Here is a 23,884-nt window from a genome sequence, read left to right as displayed (position 1 = left end):
ATTTGGCCCCGTTTGGAACGCGATCCCTTTGGCCCCATTGGGAATAGGTTCCCAGTTTGGAACGTGATCCCTTTGGCCCCATTTGGAACATGACCCCTTTTGGCCCCATTTAGAAAGTGATCCTTTGGCCCCTTTGGAAGGAGATCCCTTTTGGCCCCATTTGGAACGTGACCCCTTTGGCCCAGTTTGGAACATGATCTGCTTTGGCCCCTTTGGAAGGAGATCCCTTTGGTCCACTTTGGAAGGTGATCCCTTTTGGCTCCATTTGGAAGATGACCCTTTTGGCCCCATTTGGAATAGGTTCCCAGTTTGGAACTGGATCCCCTTTGGCCCAATTTGTAACGGATCCCTTTGGCCCCATTTGGGATGTGATCCCATTGACCCCATTTGGAATAGGTTCCCAGTTTGGAAGGTGATCCCTTTTGGCCCAATTTGGAACGTGATCCTTTTGGCCCCATTTGTAATGGATCCCCTTTAGCCCCATTTGGAAGGAGATCCCTTTTGACCCCATTTGGAACGTGACCCCTTTGGCCCCATTTGGAAGATGACCCTTTTGGCCCCATTTGGAATAGGTTCCCAGTTTGGAAGGTGATCCCTTTGGCCCCACTTTGAATGTGATCCCTTTTGGCCCCATTTGGAACATAACCCCCTTGGCCCCATTTGGAATAGGTTCCCAGTTTGGAAGGAGATCCCTTTTGGCCCCATTTGGAATAGGTTCCCAGGTTGGAACTGGATCCCATTTGGCCCCATTTGTAACGGATCCCTTTTGGCCCCATTTAGAACGCGATCCCTTTGGCCCCATTTGGAATAAGTTCCCACTTTGGAACATGATCCCTTTTGGCCCCATTTTGAGTTTGATCCCTTTTGGCCCAATTTCGAAGGAGATCCCATTTGGCCCCATTTCTAACACAACCCCCTTTATTCCCCCCCCCCCCCCCCCCCCCCCCCCCCCCCTCCGCCGCCCCCCCCCCCTCCCCCCCCCCCCCCTCCCCTCCTCCCCTTTCCCCAACGCCGCTTTGACGGCGTTGGATTCGGTGGCTTCGTCCCTCCTCGCCCCCTCCTTTTGGGCCACCAACGCCCTCCTGGACCTCCGCCCCACCACTCTGGACCACCGCCATTGGTTCCCTCGAGCGCTGACGGCGTTGGCGTTGACCTTTGCCCTCGCGGCGGCGCTGCCGTTGGCGGCTTTGGGGTTGGCGTTATGGCTTCCGCTTCAATCCCAACGTTATCCCTTCGTTTATCAATCGACACCGCAAACGCTTCCGGCGACGCCGTGGAACGCCCGCAACGACGGCGCCGCTTTCACCTTCGCCACCGCCAACCTTTGCCTTTTACCGAGCGGTTTGGCCAAATTCACCAATTTGGGCCGAACGCCAACGCGCGCCAAAACCATCGCTCGATTCCTCCTTCCGGCGTCACCGAACTCCTCCACCACCACCACCACCGCCGTCACCGCCATCACCGAAACCCTTCGGAATGACCAAACGGTGCCTCTCACCCAACGCTTCCCACCGGACGTTGACTTCGTTTGCTTCCAAGAAGTCTTTGACTCCAAAGCCACCGCCGCCTTACGTCGAGGACTTTCCGGAAGGTTCCGGAATGTTCTTTATGACGTCGGCGCCGCCGGATGGAAGGGTTGGAAGTTAAAGGTCTTCAATAGCGGTCTCATGGTGGGAAGTCGATACCCGGTGATGGCGGCGAAGTTTCACGCCTTTCCCAACGGCGCCGGAGAGGATTCGTTGGCGGCGAAAGGGGTGTTGGTGGTTCAAGTGTTGGTGGGAATGAGGACGGAAGGACGGATCGTGGGGTATTTGGGGTGTACCCACCTGCAGGCGCCGGCCGGTGAGAGACGAGGGGGACGACGGCGGCCGTGGAGGGACCGACGGTGGGGTTGGAGGGATCTAAGATGGGTTCGAAGGGTCTAAGATGGGGTTTGAGGGATCTACGATGGGGTTTGAGGGATCTACCATGGGTTCAAAGGATCTAAGATGGGGTTTGAGGGATCTACGATGGGGTTTGAGGGATCTACGATGGGGTTTGAGGGATCTATGATGGGTTTGAAGAGATCTACAATGGGTTTGAGGGATCTAAGATGGGTTCGAAGGACCTATGATGGGGTTTGAGGGATCTACGATGGGGTTGGAGGGATCTAAGATGGGGTTGAAGAGATCTACAATGGGTTTGAGGGATCTAAGATGGGGTTCGAAGGACCTATGATGGGGTTTGAGGGATCTACGATGGGTTCGAAGGGTCTAAGATGGGGTTTGAGGGATCTAAGATGGGATTGGAGGGATCTAAGATGGGGTTTGAGGGATCTACCATGGGTTCAAAGGACCTATGATGGGGTTTGAGGGATCTACGATGGGGTTGGAGGGATCTGAGATGGGGTTGGAGGGACCTGAGATGGGGTTGGAGGGATCTAAGATGGAGTTGAAGGGACCTACGATGGGGTTGGAGGGATCTAAGATGGGGTTGGAGGGATCTAAAATGGGTTCGAAGGGTCTACGATGGGGTTGGAGGGATCTAAGATGGGGTTGGAGGGATCTAAGATGGGGTTCAAAGGGTCTAAAATGGGGTTGGAGGGATCTGAGATGGGTTCGAAGGACCTATGATGGGGTTTGGAGGGATCTAAGATGGGGTTTGAGGGATCTAAGATGGGGTTTGGAGGGATCTAAGATGGGTTGGAGGGATCTGAGATGGGTTCGAAGGATCTAAGATGGGGTTGGAGGGATCTAAGATGGGATCGAAGGATCTAAGATGGGGTTGGAGGGATCTAAGATGGGATCGAAGGGTCTAAGATGGGGTTGGAGGGATCTAAGATGGGATCGAAGGGTCTAAGATGGGTTCAAAGGGTCTAAGATGGGGTTGGAGGGATCTAAGATGGGTTCGAAGGATCTAAGATGGGGTTGGAGGTATCAAAGATGGAGTTGAAGGGACCTACGATGGGGCTCGAAGGATCTAAGATGGGTTGGAGGGATCTAAAATGGGTTCAAAGGGTCTAAGATGGGGTTGGAGGGATCTATGATGGGGTTCAAAGGGGTCTACAATGGGGTTGGAGGGACCTAAGATGGGATTGAAGGGTCTAAGATGGGTTGGAGGGATCTGAGATGGGTTCGAAGGGATCTATGATGGGTTTGAAGGGTCTAAGATGGGGTTGGAGGGATCTAAGATGGGTTTGAGGGATCTAAGATGGGGTTGGAGGGATCTGAGATGGGTTCGAAGGGTCTAAGATGGGGTTGGAGGGATCTGAGATGGGTTCGAAGGGTCTAAGATGGGGTTGGAGGGATCTGAGATGGGTTCGAAGGGTCTAAGATGGGGTTGGAGGGATCTAAGAGGGGATTGGAGGGATCTAAGATGGGGTTGGAGGGATCTAAGATGGAGTTGAAGGGACCTACGATGGGGTTGGAGGGATCTAAGATGGGTTTGAGGGATCTAAGTAGGGGTTGGAGGGATCTACGATGGGTTTGAAGGGTCTAAGATGGGGTTGGAGGGATCTAAGATGGAGTTGGAGGGATCTAAGATGGGGTTGGAGGGATCTACGATGGGTTCGAAGGGTCTGAGATGGGGTTGGAGGGATCTAAGATGGGGTTGGAGGTACCTATGATGGGGTTGGAGGGATCTAAGATGGCATTGGAGGGATCTAAGGTGGGGTTGGAGAGATCTAAGATGGGGTTGGAGGCATCTACGATGGGGTTGGATGGTGTTGAGAGATCCATGGGTGGTTTGGGAGGTCCATGGGTGGCCCATTGGTGGTCCATGGGTGGTTTGGGAGATCTTCGGGTGGTTTGGAGGTCCATCAGTGGTCCATGGGAGGTCCATGGGTGGTTTGGGAGGTCCGTGGGAGGTCCATGGGTGGTTTGGGAGGTCCATGGGTGGTTTGGAGGTCCATGAGTGGTCCACGGGCGGTTTGGAGGTCCATCAGTGGTCCATGGGAGGTCCATGGGTGGTTTGGGAGGTCCATGAGTGGTCCATGGTTGGTCCACAGGCGGTTTGGAGGTCCATCAGTGGTCCATGGGAGTTCCATGGGTGCTTTGGGAGGTCCATGAGTGGTCCATGGTTGATTTGGGAGGTCCATGAGTGGTCCATGGGTGGTTTGGAGGTCCATGGGAGGTCCATGGGTGGTTTGGAGGTCCATCAGTGGTCCATGGGAGTTCCATGGGTGCTTTGGGAGGTCCAGGGGAGGTCCATGGGTGGTTTGGAGGTCCATCAGTGGTCCATGGGAGGTCCACGTGTGGTTTGGGAGGTCCATGGGAGGTCCATGGGTGGTTTGGAGGTCCATGGGAGGTCCATGGGTGGTTTGGAGGTCCATCAGTGGTCCATGGGAGTTCCATGGGTGCTTTGGGAGGTCCAGGGGAGGTCCATGGGTGGTTTGGAGGTCCATCAGTGGTCCATGGGAGGTCCACGTGTGGTTTGGGAGGTCCATGGGAGGTCCATGGGTGGTTTGGAGGTCCATGGGAGGTCCATGGGTGGTTTGGAGGTCCATCAGTGGTCCATGGGAGTTCCATGGGTGCTTTGGGAGGTCCAGGGGAGGTCCATGGGTGGTTTGGAGGTCCATCAGTGGTCCATGGGAGGTCCACGTGTGGTTTGGGAGGTCCATGGGAGGTCCATGGGTGGTTTGGAGGTCCATGGGAGGTCCATGGGTGGTTTGGAGGTCCATCAGTGGTCCATGGGAGTTCCATGGGTGCTTTGGGAGGTCCAGGGGAGGTCCATGGGTGGTTTGGAGGTCCATCAGTGGTCCATGGGAGGTCCACGTGTGGTTTGGGAGGTCCATGGGAGGTCCATGGGTGGTTTGGAGGTCCATGGGAGGTCCATGGGTGGTCCACGGGTGGTCCACGGATGGTCCACGGGTGGTCCCGGTGCTGCAGGAGATGCGCTGGTGAGGAACGCGCAGCTCTCCATGGGGCTGCGGTGGATGGAGGAGTTCCAGGAGCAGCAGAAGAAAGACGGTGACCTCGTGGCCTTCGACGTCTTCTGTGGAGACCTCAACTTCGATAACACCTCCCCAGGTTGGGAGAAAGGGGACAGAGGGTGGAGGTGGTGGAGGTGGAGGTGGAGATGGAGGTGGAGGTGGAGGTGGAGATGGAGGTGGAGATGGAGGTGGAGGTGGAGGTGGAGATGGAGGTGGAGATGGAGGTGGAGGTGGAGGTGGAGATGGAGGTGGAGGTGGAGGTGGAGATGGAGATGGAGGTGGAGATGGAGGTGGAGGTGGAGATGGAGGTGGAGGTGGAGGTGGAGATGGAGGTGGAGGTGGAGGTGGAGGTGGAGATGGAGATGGAGGTGGAGATGGAGATGGAGGTGGAGATGGAGGTGGAGGTGGAGATGGAGGTGGAGGTGGAGATGGAGATGGAGGTGGCGGTGGAGGTGGAGATGGAGATGGAGGTGGAGGTGGAGGTGGAGGTGGAGGTGGAGATGGAGGTGGAGGTGGAGGTGGAGGTGGAGGTGGAGATGGAGGTGGAGGTGGAGGTGGAGATGGAGATGGAGGTGGAGATGGAGGTGGAGGTGGAGATGGAGGTGGAGGTGGAGGTGGAGGTGGAGATGGAGGTGGAGATGGAGGTGGAGATGGAGATGGAGGTGGAGGTGGAGGTGGAGATGGTGGAGGTGGAGGTGGAGATGGAGATGGAGATGGAGGTGGAGATGGAGGTGGAGGTGGAGGTGGAGATGTAGTGGAGGTGGAGGTGGAGGTGGAGATGGAGATGGAGGTGGAGGTGGAGGTGGAGGTGGAGATGGAGGTGGAGATGGAGGTGGAGATGGAGATGGAGATGGAGGTGGAGGTGGAGATGGAGGTGGAGGTGGAGGTGGAGATGGAGGTGGAGGTGGAGGTGGAGGTGGAGGTGGAGGTGGAGGTGGAGGTGGAGGTGGAGGTGGAGATGGAGGTGGAGGTGGAGATGGAGGTGGAGGTGGAGGTGGAGGTGGAGATGGAGGTGGAGGTGGAGATGGAGATGGAGGTGGAGATGGAGGTGGAGGTGGAGGTGGAGATGGAGATGGAGGTGGAGGTGGAGGTGGAGATGGAGGTGGAGATGGGGATGGAGGTGGAGGTGGAGGTGGAGATGGTGGAGGTGGAGGTGGAGATGGAGATGGAGATGGAGGTGGAGATGGAGGTGGAGGTGGAGGTGGAGATGTAGTGGAGGTGGAGGTGGAGGTGGAGATGGAGATGGAGGTGGAGGTGGAGGTGGAGATGGAGGTGGAGATGGAGGTGGAGATGGAGATGGAGGTGGAGGTGGAGGTGGAGATGGAGATGGAGGTGGAGGTGGAGATGGAGGTGGAGGTGGAGATGGAGATGGAGGTGGAGGTGGAGGTGGAGATGGAGGTGGAGATGGAGGTGGAGGTGGAGATGGAGGTGGAGGTGGAGGTGGAGATGGAGGTGGAGATGGAGATGGAGATGGAGATGGAGGTGGAGGTGGAGATGGAGATGGAGGTGGAGGTGGAGATGGAGGTGGAGATGGAGATGGAGGTGGAGGTGGAGGTGGAGATGGAGGTGGAGATGGAGATGGAGATGGAGGTGGAGGTGGAGATGGAGATGGAGGTGGAGGTGGAGATGGAGGTGGAGATGGAGATGGAGGTGGAGGTGGAGGTGGAGGTGGAGATGGAGGTGGAGGTGGAGATGGAGATGGAGATGGAGGTGGAGGTGGAGGTGGAGATGGAGGTGGAGGTGGAGGTGGAGGTGGAGGTGGAGGTGGAGATGGAGGTGGAGGTGGAGGTGGAGATGGAGGTGGAGGTGGAGATGGAGGTGGAGGTGGAGGTGGAGATGGAGGTGGAGATGGAGGTGGAGGTGGAGATGGAGGTGGAGGTGGAGGTGGAGGTGGAGATGGAGGTGGAGGTGGAGGTGGAGGTGGAGATGGAGGTGGAGGTGGAGGTGGAGGTGGAGATGGAGGTGGAGGTGGAGGTGGAGGTGGAGGTGGAGGTGGAGGTGGAGGTGGAGGTGGAGATGGAGGTGGAGGTGGAGGTGGAGGTGGAGATGGAGGTGGAGATGGAGGTGGAGGTGGAGATGGAGGTGGAGGTGGAGATGGAGGTGGAGGTGGAGATGGAGGTGGAGATGGAGGTGGAGGTGGAGGTGGAGATGGAGGTGGAGGTGGAGGTGGAGGTGGAGATGGAGGTGGAGGTGGAGGTGGAGGTGGAGATGGAGGTGGAGGTGGAGGTGGAGATGGAGGTGGAGGTGGAGGTGGAGGTGGAGGTGGAGGTGGAGGTGGAGGTGGAGGTGGAGGTGGAGATGGAGGTGGAGGTGGAGGTGGAGGTGGAGGTGGAGGTGGAGATGGAGGTGGAGATGGAGGTGGAGGTGGAGGTGGAGATGGAGGTGGAGGTGGAGATGGAGGTGGAGGTGGAGATGGAGGTGGAGATGGAGGTGGAGGTGGAGGTGGAGATGGAGGTGGAGGTGGAGGTGGAGGTGGAGATGGAGGTGGAGGTGGAGGTGGAGGTGGAGATGGAGGTGGAGGTGGAGGTGGAGGTGGAGGTGGAGGTGGAGATGGAGGTGGAGGTGGAGGTGGAGGTGGAGATGGAGGTGGAGATGGAGGTGGAGATGGAGGTGGAGGTGGAGGTGGAGGTGGAGGTGGAGGTGGAGATGGAGGTGGAGGTGGAGATGGAGGTGGAGGTGGAGATGGAGGTGGAGGTGGAGGTGGAGATGGAGGTGGAGGTGGAGATGGAGGTGAAGGTGGAGGTGGAGATGGAGGTGGAGGTGGAGGTGGAGATGGAGGTTGAGGTGGAGGTGGAGGTGGAGATGGAGATGGAGGTGGGGATGGAGGTGGAGGTGGAGATGATGGCGATGGTTTCTCTCCCCTCAGCTGAGGAGCTCAATCAGCATCATGAGATCTTTGATGTCTACCAGGATCCGTGTCGAGAGGCGCCGGGACGGGACCAACCCTGGGCCATAGGTAGGACCTCATCCCACCCCATCCCCACCTCCATCTCCATCTCCATCTCCACGTCCACCTCCACCTCCACCTCCATCTCCACCTCCATCTCCATCTCCAGGAACTCTTCTCAACCCCCTGAAGATCTATGATGAGGCCGTGTCCACCCCAGAGAACCTCAAGAGGTGACAGAGAGGGGAAACGGGAGGGGACCGGGAAGGGGTCACCACCTCCTCATGACCACCACCACCTCCCCATGACCACCACCTCCTCCTCATGACCACCACCTCCTCCCCATGACCACCACCACCTCCTCATGACCACCACCTCCTCATGACCACCACCACCTCCTCATGACCACCACCTCCTCCCCATGACCACCACCTCCTCATGACCACCACCACCTCCTCATGACCACCACCTCCTCCCCATGACCACCACCTCCTCCTCATGACCACCTCCTCCCCATGACCACCACCTCCTCCTCATGACCACCTCCTCCCCATGACCACCACCACCTCCTCATGACCACCACCTCCTCCTCATGACGACCACCACCTCCTCATGACCACCACCACCTCCTCATGACCACCACCACCTCCCCATGACCACCACCACCTCCTCATGACCACCACCTCCTCCTCATGACCACCACCTCCTCCTCATGACCACCACCTTCTCCTCATGACCACCACCTCCTCCCCATGACCACCACCACCTCCCCATGACCACCACCTCCTCCTCATGACCACCACCACCTCCCCATGACCACCACCTCCTCCTCATGACCACCACCTCCTCCCCATGACCACCACCTCCTCCCCATGACCACCACCACCTCCCCATGACCACCACCACCTCCTCATGACCACCACCTCCTCATGACCACCACCACCTCCCCATGACCACCACCACCTCCCCATGACCACCACCTCCTCCCCATGACCACCACCACCTCCTCCCCATGACCACCACCACCTCCCCATGACCACCACCACCTCCTCATGACCACCACCTCCTCCTCATGACCACCACCACCTCCCCATGACCACCACCATCTCCTCATGACCACCACCTCCTCCCCATGACCACCACCTCCTCCTCATGACCACCACCACCTCCCCATGACCACCACCTCCTCCTCATGACCACCACCTCCTCCTCATGACCACCACATCCTCCCCATGACCACCACCTCCTCCCCATGACCACCACCACCTCCTCATGACCACCACCTCCTCCTCATGACCACCACATCCTCCCCATGACCACCACCTCCTCCCCATGACCACCACCACCTCCTCATGACCACCACCTTCTCCTCATGACCACCACCTCCTCATGACCACCACCTCCTCCCCATGACCACCACCACCTCCCCATGACCACCACCACCTCCTCATGACCACCACCTCCTCCTCATGACCACCACCACCTCCTTATGACCACCACCACCTCCTCATGACCACCACCTCCTCCCCATGACCACCACCACCTCCTCATGACCACCACCACCTCCTCATGACCACCACCTCCTCCCCATGAGCACCACCACCTCCTCATGACCACCACCTCCTCCCCATGACCACCACCACCTCCCCATGACCACCACCACCTCCTCATGACCACCACCTCCTCCCCATGACCACCACCTCCTCCCCATGACCACCACCTCCTCCTCATGACCACCACCTCCTCCCCATGACCACCACCTCCTCCTCATGACCACCACCACCTCCTCCTCATGACCACCACCTCCTCCTCATGACCACCACCTCCTCCTCATGACCACCACCTCCTCCCCATGACCACCACCTCCTCCTCATGACCACCACCACCTCCCCATGACCACCACCACCTCCTCATGACCACCACCTCCTCCTCATGACCACCACCACCTCCCCATGACCACCACAACCTCCTCATGACCACCACCTCCTCCTCATGACCACCACCTCCTCCTCATGACCACCACCTCCTCCCCATGACCACCACCTTCTCCTCATGACCACCACCTCCTCCCCATGACCACCACCTCCTCCTCATGACCACCACCTTCTCCTCATGACCACCACCTCCTCCCCATGACCACCACCTCCTCCTCATGACCACCACCTCCTCCCCATGACCACCACCACCTCCTCATGACCACCACCACCTCCCCATGACCACCACCTCCTCCTCATGACGACCACCACCTCCTCATGACCACCACCACCTCCTCATGACCACCACCACCTCCTCCTCATGACCACCACCTCCTCCCCATGACCACCACCACAACCCCATGACCACCACCACCTCCCCATGACCACCACCACCTCCTCATGACCACCACCACCTCCTCATGACCACCACCACCTCCCCATGACCACCACCACCTCCTCATGACCACCACCTCCTCATGACCACCACCTCCTCCCCATTACCACCACCTCCTCCTCATGACCACCACCACCTCCTCATGACCACCACCTCCTCCTCATGACCACCACCACCTCATGACCACCACCACCTCCTCATGACCACCACCACCTCTCCATGACCACCACCTCCTCCTCATGACCACCACCTCCTCCTCATGACCACCACCACCTCCCCATGACCACCACCTCCTCCTCATGACCACCACCACCTCTCCATGACCACCACCTCCTCCTCATGACCACCACCTCCTCATGACCACCACCACCTCCCCATGACCACCACCATCTCCCCATGACCACCACCTCCTCCCCATGACGACCACCACCTCCCCATGACCACCACCTCCTCCTCATGACCACCACCACCTCCTCATGACCACCACCATCTCCTCATGACCACCACCTCCTCATGACCACCACCACCTCCTCCTCATGACCACCACCACCTCCTCATGACCACCACCACCACCTCCTCCTCATGACCACCACCACCTCCTCATGACCACCACCACCACCTCCTCATGACCACCACCACCTCCTCATGACCACCACCACCTCCTCCTCATGACCACCACCACCTCCTCATGACCACCACCACCTCCTCCTCATGACCACCACCACCTCCTCCTCATGACCACCACCTCCTCCTCATGACCACCACCACCTCCTCATGACCACCACCTCCTCCTCATGACCACCACCACCTCCTCATGACCACCACCTCCTCCCCATGACCACCACCACCTCCTCCCCATGACCTTCACCTCCCCATGACCACCACCTCCTCCCCATGACCACCACCACCTCCCCATGACCACCACCACCTCCTCATGACCACCACCTCCTCCCCATGACCACCACCTTCTCCCCATGACCACCACCTCCCCATGACCACCACCATCTCCTCATGACCACCACCTCCTCCCCATGACCACCACCACCTCCTCATGACCACCACCTCCTCCCCATGACCACCAACTTCTCCCCATGACCACCACCTCCCCATGACCACCACCTCCTCCTCATGACCACCACCACCTCCTCATGACCACCACCACCTCCCCATGACCACCACCACCTCCCCATGACCACCACCACCTCCTCATGACCACCACCACCTCCTCATGACCACCACCACCTCCCCATGACCACCACCACCTCCTCATGACCACCACCACCTCCCCATGACCACCACCACCTCCCCATGACCACCACCTCCTCCTCATGACCACCACCACCTCCTCCTCATGACCACCACCACCTCCTCATGACCACCACCACCTCCCCATGACCACCACCACCTCCTCATGACCACCACCACCTCCTCCTCATGACCACCACCACCTCCTCATGACCACCACCACCTCCTCATGACCACCACCTCCTCCTCATGACCACCACCACCTCCTCATGACCACCACCTCCTCCTCATGACCACCACCTCCTCCTCATGACCACCACCTCCTCCCCATGACCACCACCTCCTCCCCATGACCACCACCTCCTCCTCATGACCACCACCACCTCCCCATGACCACCACCTCCTCATGACCACCACCTCCTCCCCATGACCACCACCACCTCCTCCCCTGACCTTCACCTCCCCATGACCACCACCTCCCCCTCATGACCACCACCACCTCCCCATGACCACCACCTCCTCCTCATGACCACCACCACCTCCCCATGACCACCACCTCCTCATGACCACCACCACCTCCCCATGACCACCACCACCTCCCCATGACCACCACCACCTCCTCATGACCACCACCACCTCCTCATGACCACCACCACCTCCTCATGACCACCACCTCCTCCCCATGACCACCACCTCCTCCTCATGACCACCACCACCTCCCCATGACCACCACCACCTCCCCATGACCACCACCACCTCCTTATGACCACCACCACCTCCCCATGACCACCACCACCTCCTCATGACCACCACCACCTCCCCATGACCACCACCACCTCCTCATGACCACCACCACCTCCTCATGACCACCACCACCTCCCCATGACCACCACCTCCTCCTCATGACCACCACCACCTCCCCATGACCACCACCTCCTCATGACCACCACCACCTCCCCATGACCACCACCACCTCCCCATGACCACCACCACCTCCCCATGACCACCACCTCCTCCCCATGACCACCACCTCCTCCTCATGACCACCACCTCCTCCCCATGACCACCACCTCCTCCCCATGACCACCACCTCCTCCCCATGACCACCACCTCCTCCCCATGACCACCACCTCCTCTTCATGACCACCACCACCTCCCCATGACCACCACCTCCTCCCCATGACCACCACCACCTCCCCATGACCACCACCACCTCCCCATGACCACCACCACCTCCCCATGACCACCACCACCTCCTCATGACCACCACCACCTCCTCATGACCACCACCTCCCCATGACCACCACCACCTCCTCATGACCACCACCTCCCCATGACCACCACCACCTCCTCATGACCACCACCACCTCCTCATGACCACCACCTCCTCCCCATGACCACCACCACCTCCCCATGACCACCACCACCTCCTCATGACCACCACCACCTCCTCATGACCACCACCTCCTCCCCATGACCACCACCACCTCCCCATGACCACCACCACCTCCTCCCCATGACCACCACCACCTCCCCATGACCACCACCTTCTCCTCATGACCACCACCACCTCCTCATGACCACCACCTCCTTCTCATGACCACCACCACCTCCTCATGACCACCACCTCCTCCCCATGACCACCACCTCCTCCTCATGACCACCACCTCCTCCCCATGACCACCACCACCTCCTCATGACCACCACCACCTCCCCATGACCACCACCACCTCCTCATGACCACCACCATCTCCTCATGACCACCACCACCTCCCCATGACCACCACCACCTCCCCATGACCACCACCACCTCCCCATGACCACCACCACCTCCCCATGACCACCACCTCCCCATGACCACCACCACCTCCTCATGACCACCACCTCCCCATGACCACCACCTCCCCATGACCACCACCACCTCCTCATGACCACCACCTCCCCCCCCATGACCACCACCACCTCCCCATGACCACCACCACCTCCTCATGACCACCACCTCCCCATGACCACCACCACCTCCTCATGACCACCACCACCTCCTCATGACCACCACCTCCCCATGACCACCACCTTCTCCTCATGACCACCACCTCCTCCTCATGACCACCACCTCCTCCCCATGACCACCACCACCTCCCCATGACCACCACCACCTCCCCATGACCACCACCACCTCCTCATGACCACCACCACCTCCTCATGACCACCACCTCCTCCCCATGACCACCACCACCTCCCCATGACCACCACCACCTCCTCCCCATGACCACCACCACCTCCCCATGACCACCACCTTCTCCTCATGACCACCACCACCTCCTCATGACCACCACCTCCTTCTCATGACCACCACCACCTCCTCATGACCACCACCTCCTCCCCATGACCACCACCTCCTCCTCATGACCACCACCTCCTCCCCATGACCACCACCACCTCCTCATGACCACCACCATCTCCTCATGACCACCACCACCTCCCCATGACCACCACCACCTCCTCACGACCACCACCACCTCCCCATGACCACCACCTCCTCCTCATGACCACCACCTCCTCCCCAGGACCACCACCACCTCCCCATGACCACCACCTCCTCCCCATGACCACCACCACCTCCTCATGACCACCACCATCTCCTCATGACCACCACCACCTCCCCATGACCACCACCTCCTCCTCATGACCACCACCTCCTCCCCAGGACCACCACCACCTCCCCATGACCACCACCACCTCCTCATGACCACCACCACCTCCTCATGACCACCACCACCTCCTCATGACCACCACCACCTCCTCATGACCACCACCTCCTCCTCATGACCACCACCACCTCCTCATGACCACCACCTCCTCATGACCACCACCACCTCCTCATGACCACCACCACCTCCTCATGACCACCACCACCTCCCCATGACCACCACCTCCTCCTCATGACCACCACCTCCTCATGACCACCACCACCTCCCCATGACCACCACCACCTCCTCATGACCACCACCACCTCCCCATGACCACCACCACCTCCTCATGACCACCACCACCTCCCCATGACCACCACCTCCTCCCCATGACCACCACCACCTCCCCATGACCACCACCTCCCCATGACCACCACCACCTCCTCATGACCACCACCACCTCCTCATGACCACCACCTCCTCCCCATGACCACCACCACCTCCCCATGACCACCACCACCTCCCCATGACCACCACCTCCTCCCCATAACCACCACCTCCCCATGACCACCACCACCTCCTCATGACCACCACCTCCCCCCCATGACCACCACCACCTCCCCATGACCACCACCTTCTCCTCATGACCACCACCACCTCCTCATGACCACCACCTCCTCCCCATGACCACCACCTCCTCCCCATGACCACCACCACCTCCTCATGACCACCACCTCCTCCACATGACCACCACCTCCTCATGACCACCACCACCTCCCCATGACCACCACCTCCTCCTCATGACCACCACCACCTCCCCATGACCACCACCACCTCCTCATGACCACCACCTCCTCCCCATGACCACCACCTCCTCCCCATAACCACCACCTCCCCATGACCACCACCACCTCCCCATAACCACCACCTCCCCATGACCACCACCTCCCCCCCATGACCACCACCACCTCCCCATGACCACCACCTTCTCCTCATGACCACCACCACCTCCTCATGACCACCACCTCCCCCTCATGACCACCACCTCCTCATGACCACCACCTCCCCCTCATGACCACCACCTCCTCATGACCACCACCTCCCCCTCATGACCACCACCTCCTCATGACCACCTCCTCCCCATGACCACCACCACCTCCCCATGACCACCACCTCCCCCTCATGACCACCACCTCCTCATGACCACCACCTCCTCCTCATGACCACCACCACCTCCCCATGACCACCACCTCCTCCTCATGACCACCACCTCCTCCTCATGACCACCACCACCTCCTCATGACCACCACCTCCTCCTCATGACCACCACCACCTCCCCATGACCACCACCTTCTCCCCATGACCACCACCACCTCCTCATGACCACCACCTCCTCCTCATGACCACCACCTCCTCATGACCACCACCTCCTCCTCATGACCACCACCACCTCCCCATGACCACCACCACCTCCTCATGACCACCACCTCCTCCCCATGACCACCACCTCCTCCCCATGACCACCACCTCCTCCTCATGACCACCACCACCTCCCCATGACCACCACCTCCTCCCCATGACCACCACCTCCCCATGACCACCACCTCCTCCTCATGACCACCACCACCTCCCCATGACCACCACCTCCTCCCCATGACCACCACCTCCCCATGACCACCACCACCTCCTCATGACCACCACCTCCTCCCCATGACCACCACCACCTCCCCATGACCACCACCTTCTCCCCATGACCACCACCACCTCCCCATGACCACCACCACCTCCCCATGACCACCACCTTCTCCTCATGACCACCACCACCTCCCCATGACCACCACCACCTCCTCCCCATGACCACCACCTCCTCCCCATGACCACCACCACCTCCTCATGACCACCACCACCTCCCCTTGACCACCACCACCACCTCCCCATGACCACCACCACCTCCTCCCCATGACCACCACCACCACCTCCCCATGACCACCACCACCTCCTCCCCATGACCACCACCACCTCCTCATGACCACCACCTCCTCCCCATGACCACCACCTCCTCCCCATGACCACCACCACCTCCTCATGACCACCACCACCTCCCCTTGACCACCACCACCACCTCCCCATGACCACCACCACCACCTCCCCATGACCACCACCACCTCCTCCCCATGACCACCACCACCTCCCCATGACCACCACCACCTCCTCATGACCACCACCTCCTCCTCCTCATGACCACCACCACCTCCTCATGACCACCACCACCTCCTCATGACCACCACCTCCTCCCCATGACCACCACCATCTCCTCATGACTACCACCACCTCCCCATGACCACCTCCTCCTCCCCATGACCACCACCACCTCCTCATGACCACCACCACCTCCTCATGACCACCACCTCCTCCCCATGACCACCACCACCTCCTCCTCATGACCACCACCTCCTCATGACCACCACCTCCTCATGACCACCACCACCTCCCCATGACCACCACCTCCTCCTCATGACCACCACCACCTCCCCATGACCACCACCTCCTCCTCATGACCACCACCTCCTCCTCATGACCACCACCTCCTCCCCATGACCACCACCACCTCCTCATGACCACCACCTCCTCCTCATGACCACCACCAACTCCTCATGACCACCACCACCTCCTCATGACCACCACCTTCTCCTCATGACCACCACCACCTCCTCATGACCACCACCTTCTCCTCATGACCACCACCACCTCCCCATGACCACCACCACCTCCCCATGACCACCACCTCTCCCCATGACCACCACCTCCTCATGACCACCACCACCTCCTCATGACCACCACCACCTCCTCATGACCACCACCTCCTCCTCATGACCACCATCACCTCCTCATGACCACCACCACCTCCCCATGACCACCACCTCCTCATGACCACCACCTCCTCCTCATGACCACCACCACCTCCTCATGACCACCACCTCCTCCTCATGACCACCACCACCTCCTCATGACCACCACCTCCTCCCCATGACCACCACCACCTCCTCATGACCACCACCTCCTCCCCATGACCACCACCTCCTCCTCATGACCACCACCACCTCCCCATGACCACCACCACCTCCTCATGACCACCACCTCCTCCCCATGACCACCACCACCTCCTCATGACCACCACCACCTCCCCATGACCACCACCTCCTCCTCATGACCACCACCACCTCCCCATGACCACCACCTCCTCCTCATGACCACCACCACCTCCTCATGACCACCACCTCCTCCTCATGACCACCACCTCCTCCTCATGACCACCACCACCTCCCCATGACCACCACCACCTCCTCATGACCACCACCTCCTCCTCATGACCACCACCATCTCCTCATGACCACCACCTCCTCCTCATGACCACCACCACCTCCTCCTGACCACCACCACCCCCTTCTGGTGGTCCTCAGGACCCTCTCGGAGCCGTCCGGGCGCCGTCTCTTCTTGGCAGGTCCTCTCCTGCCCAACGGTGAAGACCTCCCGGTGGTCCCCATGTCCTCATGGTCGGGACGTCGCGTGGACTATGTCCTCCACCGGAGGTCTCCTGGATCTCCACTCACGGTCCGTCCCACCACCACCACCATCGTTGGGTTCTTCTCCTCCTTTGGTGTCTCCACGTGGTGACGATGTCCTCTCTCGGTGTCTTCTGGGCAGGAGAAGGCTGAGGTGGTCTTTGTCACCCAACTGGCGACGCTCTCCGATCATCTCCCGGTGGTGTTGAAGCTCCACGTGGGCCACGAGGGCTCCTGAGGGGCACCGGGAGGACATCGGGGACCTCCTGGAGATGGGGGGGGATGGACTGTGGTTGGGTGGAGGTTGGGTGGAGGTTGGACAATGGTTGGGTGAAGGTTGGGTGATGTTTGGGTAATGGTTGGGTGAAGGTTGGGTGATGTTTGGGTCATGGTTGGGTGAAGGTTGGGTGATGTTTGGGTCATGGTTGGATGATGATGGTTGGGTGAAGGTTGGGTGAAGGTTGGGTGAAGGTTGGGTGAAGGTTGGACAATGTTTGGGTCACGGTTGGACAATGGTTGGGTGAAGGTTGGGTGATCTTTGGGTGATGGTTGGACAATGTTTGGGTGAAGGTTGAGTGAAGATTGGATGATCTTTGGGTGATCTTTGGGTGATGGTTGGGTCATGGTTGGGTGAAGGTTGGGTGAAGGTTGGGTGAAGGTTGGACGATGTTTGGGTCATGGTTGGACAATGGTTGGATGATGGTTGGGTGAAGGTTGGACAATGTTTGGGTGATGTTTGGGTGAAGGTTGAGTGAAGGTTGGAGGATCTTTGGGTGATGTTTGGGTGATGGTTGGGTAATGGTTGGGTGAAGGTTGGGTGAAGGTTGGACAATGGTTGAGTGAAGGTTGGGTGAAGGTTGAGTGAAGGTTGGGTGAAGGTTGGACAATGTTTGGGTGATGTTTGGGTGATGTTTGGGTGATGTTTGGGTGATGGTTGGACAATGGTTGAGTGAAGGTTGAGTGAAGGTTGGACCATCTTTGGGTGATGTTTGGGTCATGGTTGGGTGAAGATTGAGTGAAGGTTGGGTGAAGGTTGGAGGATCTTTGGGTGATGTTTGGGTGATGGTTGGGTAATGGTTGGACAATGGTTGAGTGAAGGTTGGGTGAAGGTTGGGTGAAGGTTGGGTGAAGGTTGGACCATCTTTGGGTGATGTTTGGGTCATGGTTGGACAATGGTTGGACAATGGTTGGATGATGGTTGGGTGAAGGTTGGACAATTGTTGAGTGAAGGTTGAGTGAAGGTTGAGTGAAGGTCTCATGAAGGTTGGACGATGTTTGGTTGATGTTTGGGTGAAGGTTGGACAATGTTTGGGTCATGGTTGGATGATGGTTGGGTGATGATTGGACAATGGTGGGGTGAAGGTTGGGTGAAGGTTGGACGATGTTTGGGTGATGGTTGGGTCATGGTTGGACAATGGTTGGGTGAAGGTTGGGTGAAGATTGAGTGAAGGTTGGGTGAAGGTTGGACAATGTTTGGGTGATGTTTGGGTGAAGGTTGGACAATGTTTGGGTGATGTTTGGGTGAAGGTTGGATGATGGTTGGACAATGGTTGGACAATGGTTGGGTGAAGGTTGGGTGAAGGTTGGACGATCTTTGGGTGATGGTTGGACGATGTTTGGGTGAAGGTTGGGTGATCTTTGAGTGATGTTTGGGTGAAGGTTGGGTGAAGGTTCGGTGAAGGTTGGACAATGTTTGGGTGATCTTTGGGTGGTGATTGGATGATGGTTGGACAATGGTTGGGTGAAGGTTAAGTGAAGGTTGGACAATGTTTTGGTCATGGTTGGGTGAAGGTTGGGTGGTCTTTGGGTGAAGGTTGGACAATGGTTGGGTGATGGTTGGGTGATATTTGGGTCATGGTTGAGTGATGGTTGAGTGAAGGTTGGGTGAAGGTTGGGTCATGATTGGACAATGTTTGGGTGATGGTTGGGTGATGGTTGGACAATGGTTGGGTGGAGGTTGGGTGAAGGTTGAGTGAAGTTTGGATGAAGTTTGGGTGGAGGTTGGGTCATGGTTGGGTGAAGGTTGAGTGAAGGTTGAGTGAAAGTTGGACAATCTTTGGGTGACGGTTGGACAATGTTTGGGTGATGTTTGGGTCATGGTTGGGTGAAGGTTGGACAATGGTTGGGTGAAGGTTGGCTCAAGGTTGGCTGATGGTTGGGTGAAGGTTGGACAATGTTTGGATGATGTTTGAGTGATGGTTGGACAATGGTTGAGTGAAGGTTGGGTGAAGGTTGGGTCATGGTTGGACGATGTTTGGGTGATGTTTGGGTCATGGTTGGGTGAAGGTTGGACAATGGTTGAGTGAAGGTTGAGTGAAGGTTCGGTGAAGGTTGGACAATGTTTGGGTGATGTTTGGACGATGGTTGAGTGAAGGTTGGGTCATGGTTGGACAATGTTTGGGTGATGTTTGGGTGAAGGTTGGACAATGGTTGAGTCACGGTTGGGTGAAGGTTGGGTGAAGGTTGAGTGAAGGTTGAGTGAAGGTTCGGTGAAGGTTGGACAATGTTTGGGTGATGTTTGGGTGAAGGTTGGATGATGGTTGGACAATGGTTGGGTGAAGGTTGGGTGAAGGTTGAGTGAAGGTTGGGTGATCTTTGGGTGATGTTTGGGTGAAGTTTGGGTGAAGGTTGGACAATGTTTGGGTGATGTTCAGGTCATGGTTGGACGATGGTTGGGTGAAAGTTGGGTGAAGTTTGGGTGATGTTTGGGTCATGGTTGGGTGATGGTTGAGTGAAGATTGGGTGAAGGTTGGGTGATGGTCTCATGAAGGTTGAGTGAAGGTTGGACGATATTTGGGTGATGTTTGGGTGATGATTGGGTAATGGTTGGACAATGGTTGAGTGAAGGTTGGGTCATGGTTGGGTGAAGATTGAGTGAAGGTTGGGTGAAGTTTGGATGATGTTTGGGTGATCTTTGGGTGGTGATTGGATGGTGGTTGGACAATGGTTGGGTGAAGGTTGAGTGAAGGTTGAGTGAAGGTTGGACAATGTTTTGGTCATGGTTGGGTGAAGGTTGGGTGATCTTTGGGTGAAGGTTGGACAATGTTTGGGTGATGGTTGGGTGATATTTGGGTCATGGTTGAGTGATGGTTGAGTGAAGGTTGGGTGAAGGTTGGGTGAAGGTTGGACAATGTTTGGGTGATGGTTGGACAATGGTTGGGTCATGGTTGGGAGAAGATTGAATGAAGGTTGGGTGAAGGTTGGGTGAAGTTTGGATGAAGTTTGGGTGAAGGTTGGGTCATGGTTGGGTGAAGGTTGAGTGAAAGTTGGACAATCTTTGGGTGATGGTTGGACAATGGTTGGGTGAAGGTTGAGTGAAGGTTGGACGATGTTTGGGTGAAGGTTGAGTGAAGGTTGGGTGAAGTTTGGATGATGTTTGGGTGATCTTTGGGTGGTGATTCGATGATGGTTGGACAATGGTGAAGGTTGGGTGAAGGTGGACAATGTTTTGGTCATGGTTGGGTGAAGGTTGGGTGATGGTTGAGTGAAGGTTGGGTCATGGTTGGACGATGTTTGGATGATCTTTGGGTGATGTTTGGACAATGGTTGGATGGTGGTTGGACGATGGTTGGGTGAAGGTTGGGTGAAGGTTGGGTGAAGGTTGGGTGGAGGTTGAGTGAAGGTTGGGAGAAGGTTGGACAATGGTTGGGTGAACGTTGGGCACCGCTTGGACACTCCTGGGGAGGGGTCAGAAGGTCCTGGGGAGGGCTCGGAAGGTCCTGGGGAGGGCTCGGAAGGTCCTGGGGAGGGGTCAGAAGGTCCTGGGGAGGGCTCGGCCACGGCTTCGAAGACCTTCTGACCACGTTGGAGAGAGCGGTGGTTTAATCAACCCAAGAGAAATAAAGACCTGAAGGCCAAAAGGTGGAGATGTCTTCTCCTCACCGAGAAGGGAATGGGAATGGGAATGGGAATGGGGGGACACCAGAGAGGAGAACCTCAAGAGGAGAACCTCAAGAGGAGAACCTCAAGAGGAGAACCTCAATGTGGAGAACCTCAAGAGGAGAACCTCAATGTGGAGAACCTCAATGAGGAGAACCTCAAGAGGAGAACCTCAAGAGGAGAACCTCAAGAGGAGAACCTCAATGTGGAGAACCTCAATGTGGAGAACCTCAAGAGGAGAACCTCAAGAGAACCTCAAGAGGAGAACCTCAATGTGGAGAACCTCAATGTGGAGAACCTCAAGAGGAGAACCTCAAGAGGAGAACCTCAATGTGGAGAACCTCAAGAGGAGAACCTCAAGAGGAGAACCTCAATGTGGAGAACCTCAATGTGGAGAACCTCAAGAGGAGAACCTCAAGAGGAGAACCTCAATGTGGAGAACCTCAATGTGGAGAACCTCAAGAGGAGAACCTCAAGAGGAGAACCTCAATGTGGAGAACCTCAATGTGGAGAACCTCAAGAGGAGAACCTCAATGTGGAGAACCTCAATGTGGAGAACCTCAAGAGGAGAACCTCAATGTGGAGAACCTCAATGTGGAGAACCTCAAGAGGAGAACCTCAATGTGGAGAACCTCAATGTGGAGAACCTCAAGAGGAGAACCTCAAGAGGAGAACCTCAATGTGGAGAACCTCAAGAGGAGAACCTCAATGTGGAGAACCTCAATGTGGAGAACCTCAAGAGGAGAACCTCAAGAGGAGAACCTCAAGAGGAGAACCTCAATGTGGAGAACCTCAAGAGGAGAACCTCAAGAGGAGAACCTCAATGTGGAGAACCTCAATGTGGAGAACCTCAAGAGGAGAACCTCAATGTGGAGAACCTCAATGTGGAGAACCTCAAGAGGAGAACCTCAATGTGGAGAACCTCAATGTGGAGAACCTCAAGAGGAGAACCTCAATGTGGAGAACCTCAATGTGGAGAACCTCAAGAGGAGAACCTCAAGAGGAGAACCTCAATGTGGAGAACCTCAATGTGGAGAACCTCAAGAAGAGAACCTCAAGAGGAGAACCTCAATGTGGAGAACCTCAATGTGGAGAACCTCAAGAGGAGAACCTCAATGTGGAGAACCTCAATGTGGAGAACCTCAAGAGGAGAACCTCAAGAGGAGAACCTCAATGTGGAGAACCTCAATGTGGAGAACCTCAAGAGGAGAACCTCAATGTGGAGAACCTCAATGTGGAGAACCTCAAGAGGAGAACCTCAAGAGGAGAACCTCAATGTGGAGAACCTCAAGAGGAGAACCTCAAGAGGAGAACCTCAATGTGGAGAACCTCAATGTGGAGAACCTCAAGAGGAGAACCTCAAGAGGAGAACCTCAAGAGGAGAACCTCAATATGGAGAACCTCAAGAGGAGAACCTCAATGTGGAGAACCTCAATGTGGAGAACCTCAAGAGGAGAACCTCAATGTGGAGAACCTGAAGAGGAGAACCTCAAGAGGAGAACCTCAATGTGGAGAACCTCAAGAGGAGAACCTGAAGAGGAGAACCTCAATGTGGAGAACCTCAATGTGGAGAACCTCAAGAGGAGAACCTCAATGTGGAGAACCTCAAGAGGAGAACCTCAAGAGGAGAACCTCAATGTGGAGAACCTCAAGAGGAGAACCTCAAGAGGAGAACCTCAATGTGGAGAACCTCAAGAGGAGAACCTCAAGAGGAGAACCTCAATGTGGAGAACCTCAAGAGGAGAACCTCAAGAGGAGAACCTCAATGTGGAGAACCTCAATGTGGAGAACCTCAATGTGGAGAACCTCAAGAGGAGAACCTCAATGTGGAGAACCTCAATGTGGAGAACCTCAATGTGGAGAACCTCAAGAGGAGAACCTCAATGTGGAGAACCTCAATGTGGAGAACTTCAAGAGGAGAACCTCAATGTGGAGAACCTCAATGTGGAGAACCTCAAGAGGAGAACCTCAAGAGGAGAACCTCAATGTGGAGAACCTCAATGTGGAGAACCTCAAGAGGAGAACCTCAATGTGGAGAACCTCAAGAGGAGAACCTCAAGAGGAGAACCTCAAGAGGAGAACCTCAATGTGGAGAACCTCAAGAGGAGAACCTCAAGAGGAGAACCTCAATGTGGAGAACCTCAATGTGGAGAACCTCAAGAGGAGAACCTCAATGTGGAGAACCTCAATGTGGAGAACCTCAATGTGGAGAACCTCAAGAGGAGAACCTCAATGTGGAGAACCTCAATGTGGAGAACCTCAAGAGGAGAACCTCAATGTGGAGAACCTCAAGAGGAGAACCTCAATGTGGAGAACCTCAATGTGGAGAACCTCAAGAGGA

At 57.2% G+C, this 23,884-nt stretch overlaps 1 protein-coding gene across 1 annotated transcript; it reads left to right on the top strand.

Moving 5' to 3' along the window:
- Positions 1-992: 992 nt before the first annotated feature.
- LOC128851142 (sphingomyelin phosphodiesterase 5-like) lies at positions 993-19,642 on the top strand (the record flags this gene model as incomplete). Its single annotated transcript, XM_054057763.1, has 8 exons — positions 993-1,842; positions 4,866-5,006; positions 7,776-7,865; positions 7,966-8,029; positions 17,563-17,713; positions 17,807-17,956; positions 18,510-18,542; positions 19,621-19,642. Coding segments are annotated over 6 exons (1,392 nt in total), but the record flags the coding sequence as incomplete, so codon positions are not given.
- Between the last annotated feature and the right edge of the window lie 4,242 nt (positions 19,643-23,884).

Source organism: Cuculus canorus, chromosome 2 (genome assembly GCF_017976375.1).
Source record: "Cuculus canorus isolate bCucCan1 chromosome 2, bCucCan1.pri, whole genome shotgun sequence".
Taxonomy (NCBI): domain Eukaryota; kingdom Metazoa; phylum Chordata; class Aves; order Cuculiformes; family Cuculidae; genus Cuculus; species Cuculus canorus.
Note: the sequence above shows the minus strand (reverse complement) of the source record. Positions and strands in the feature narration are given on the sequence as shown.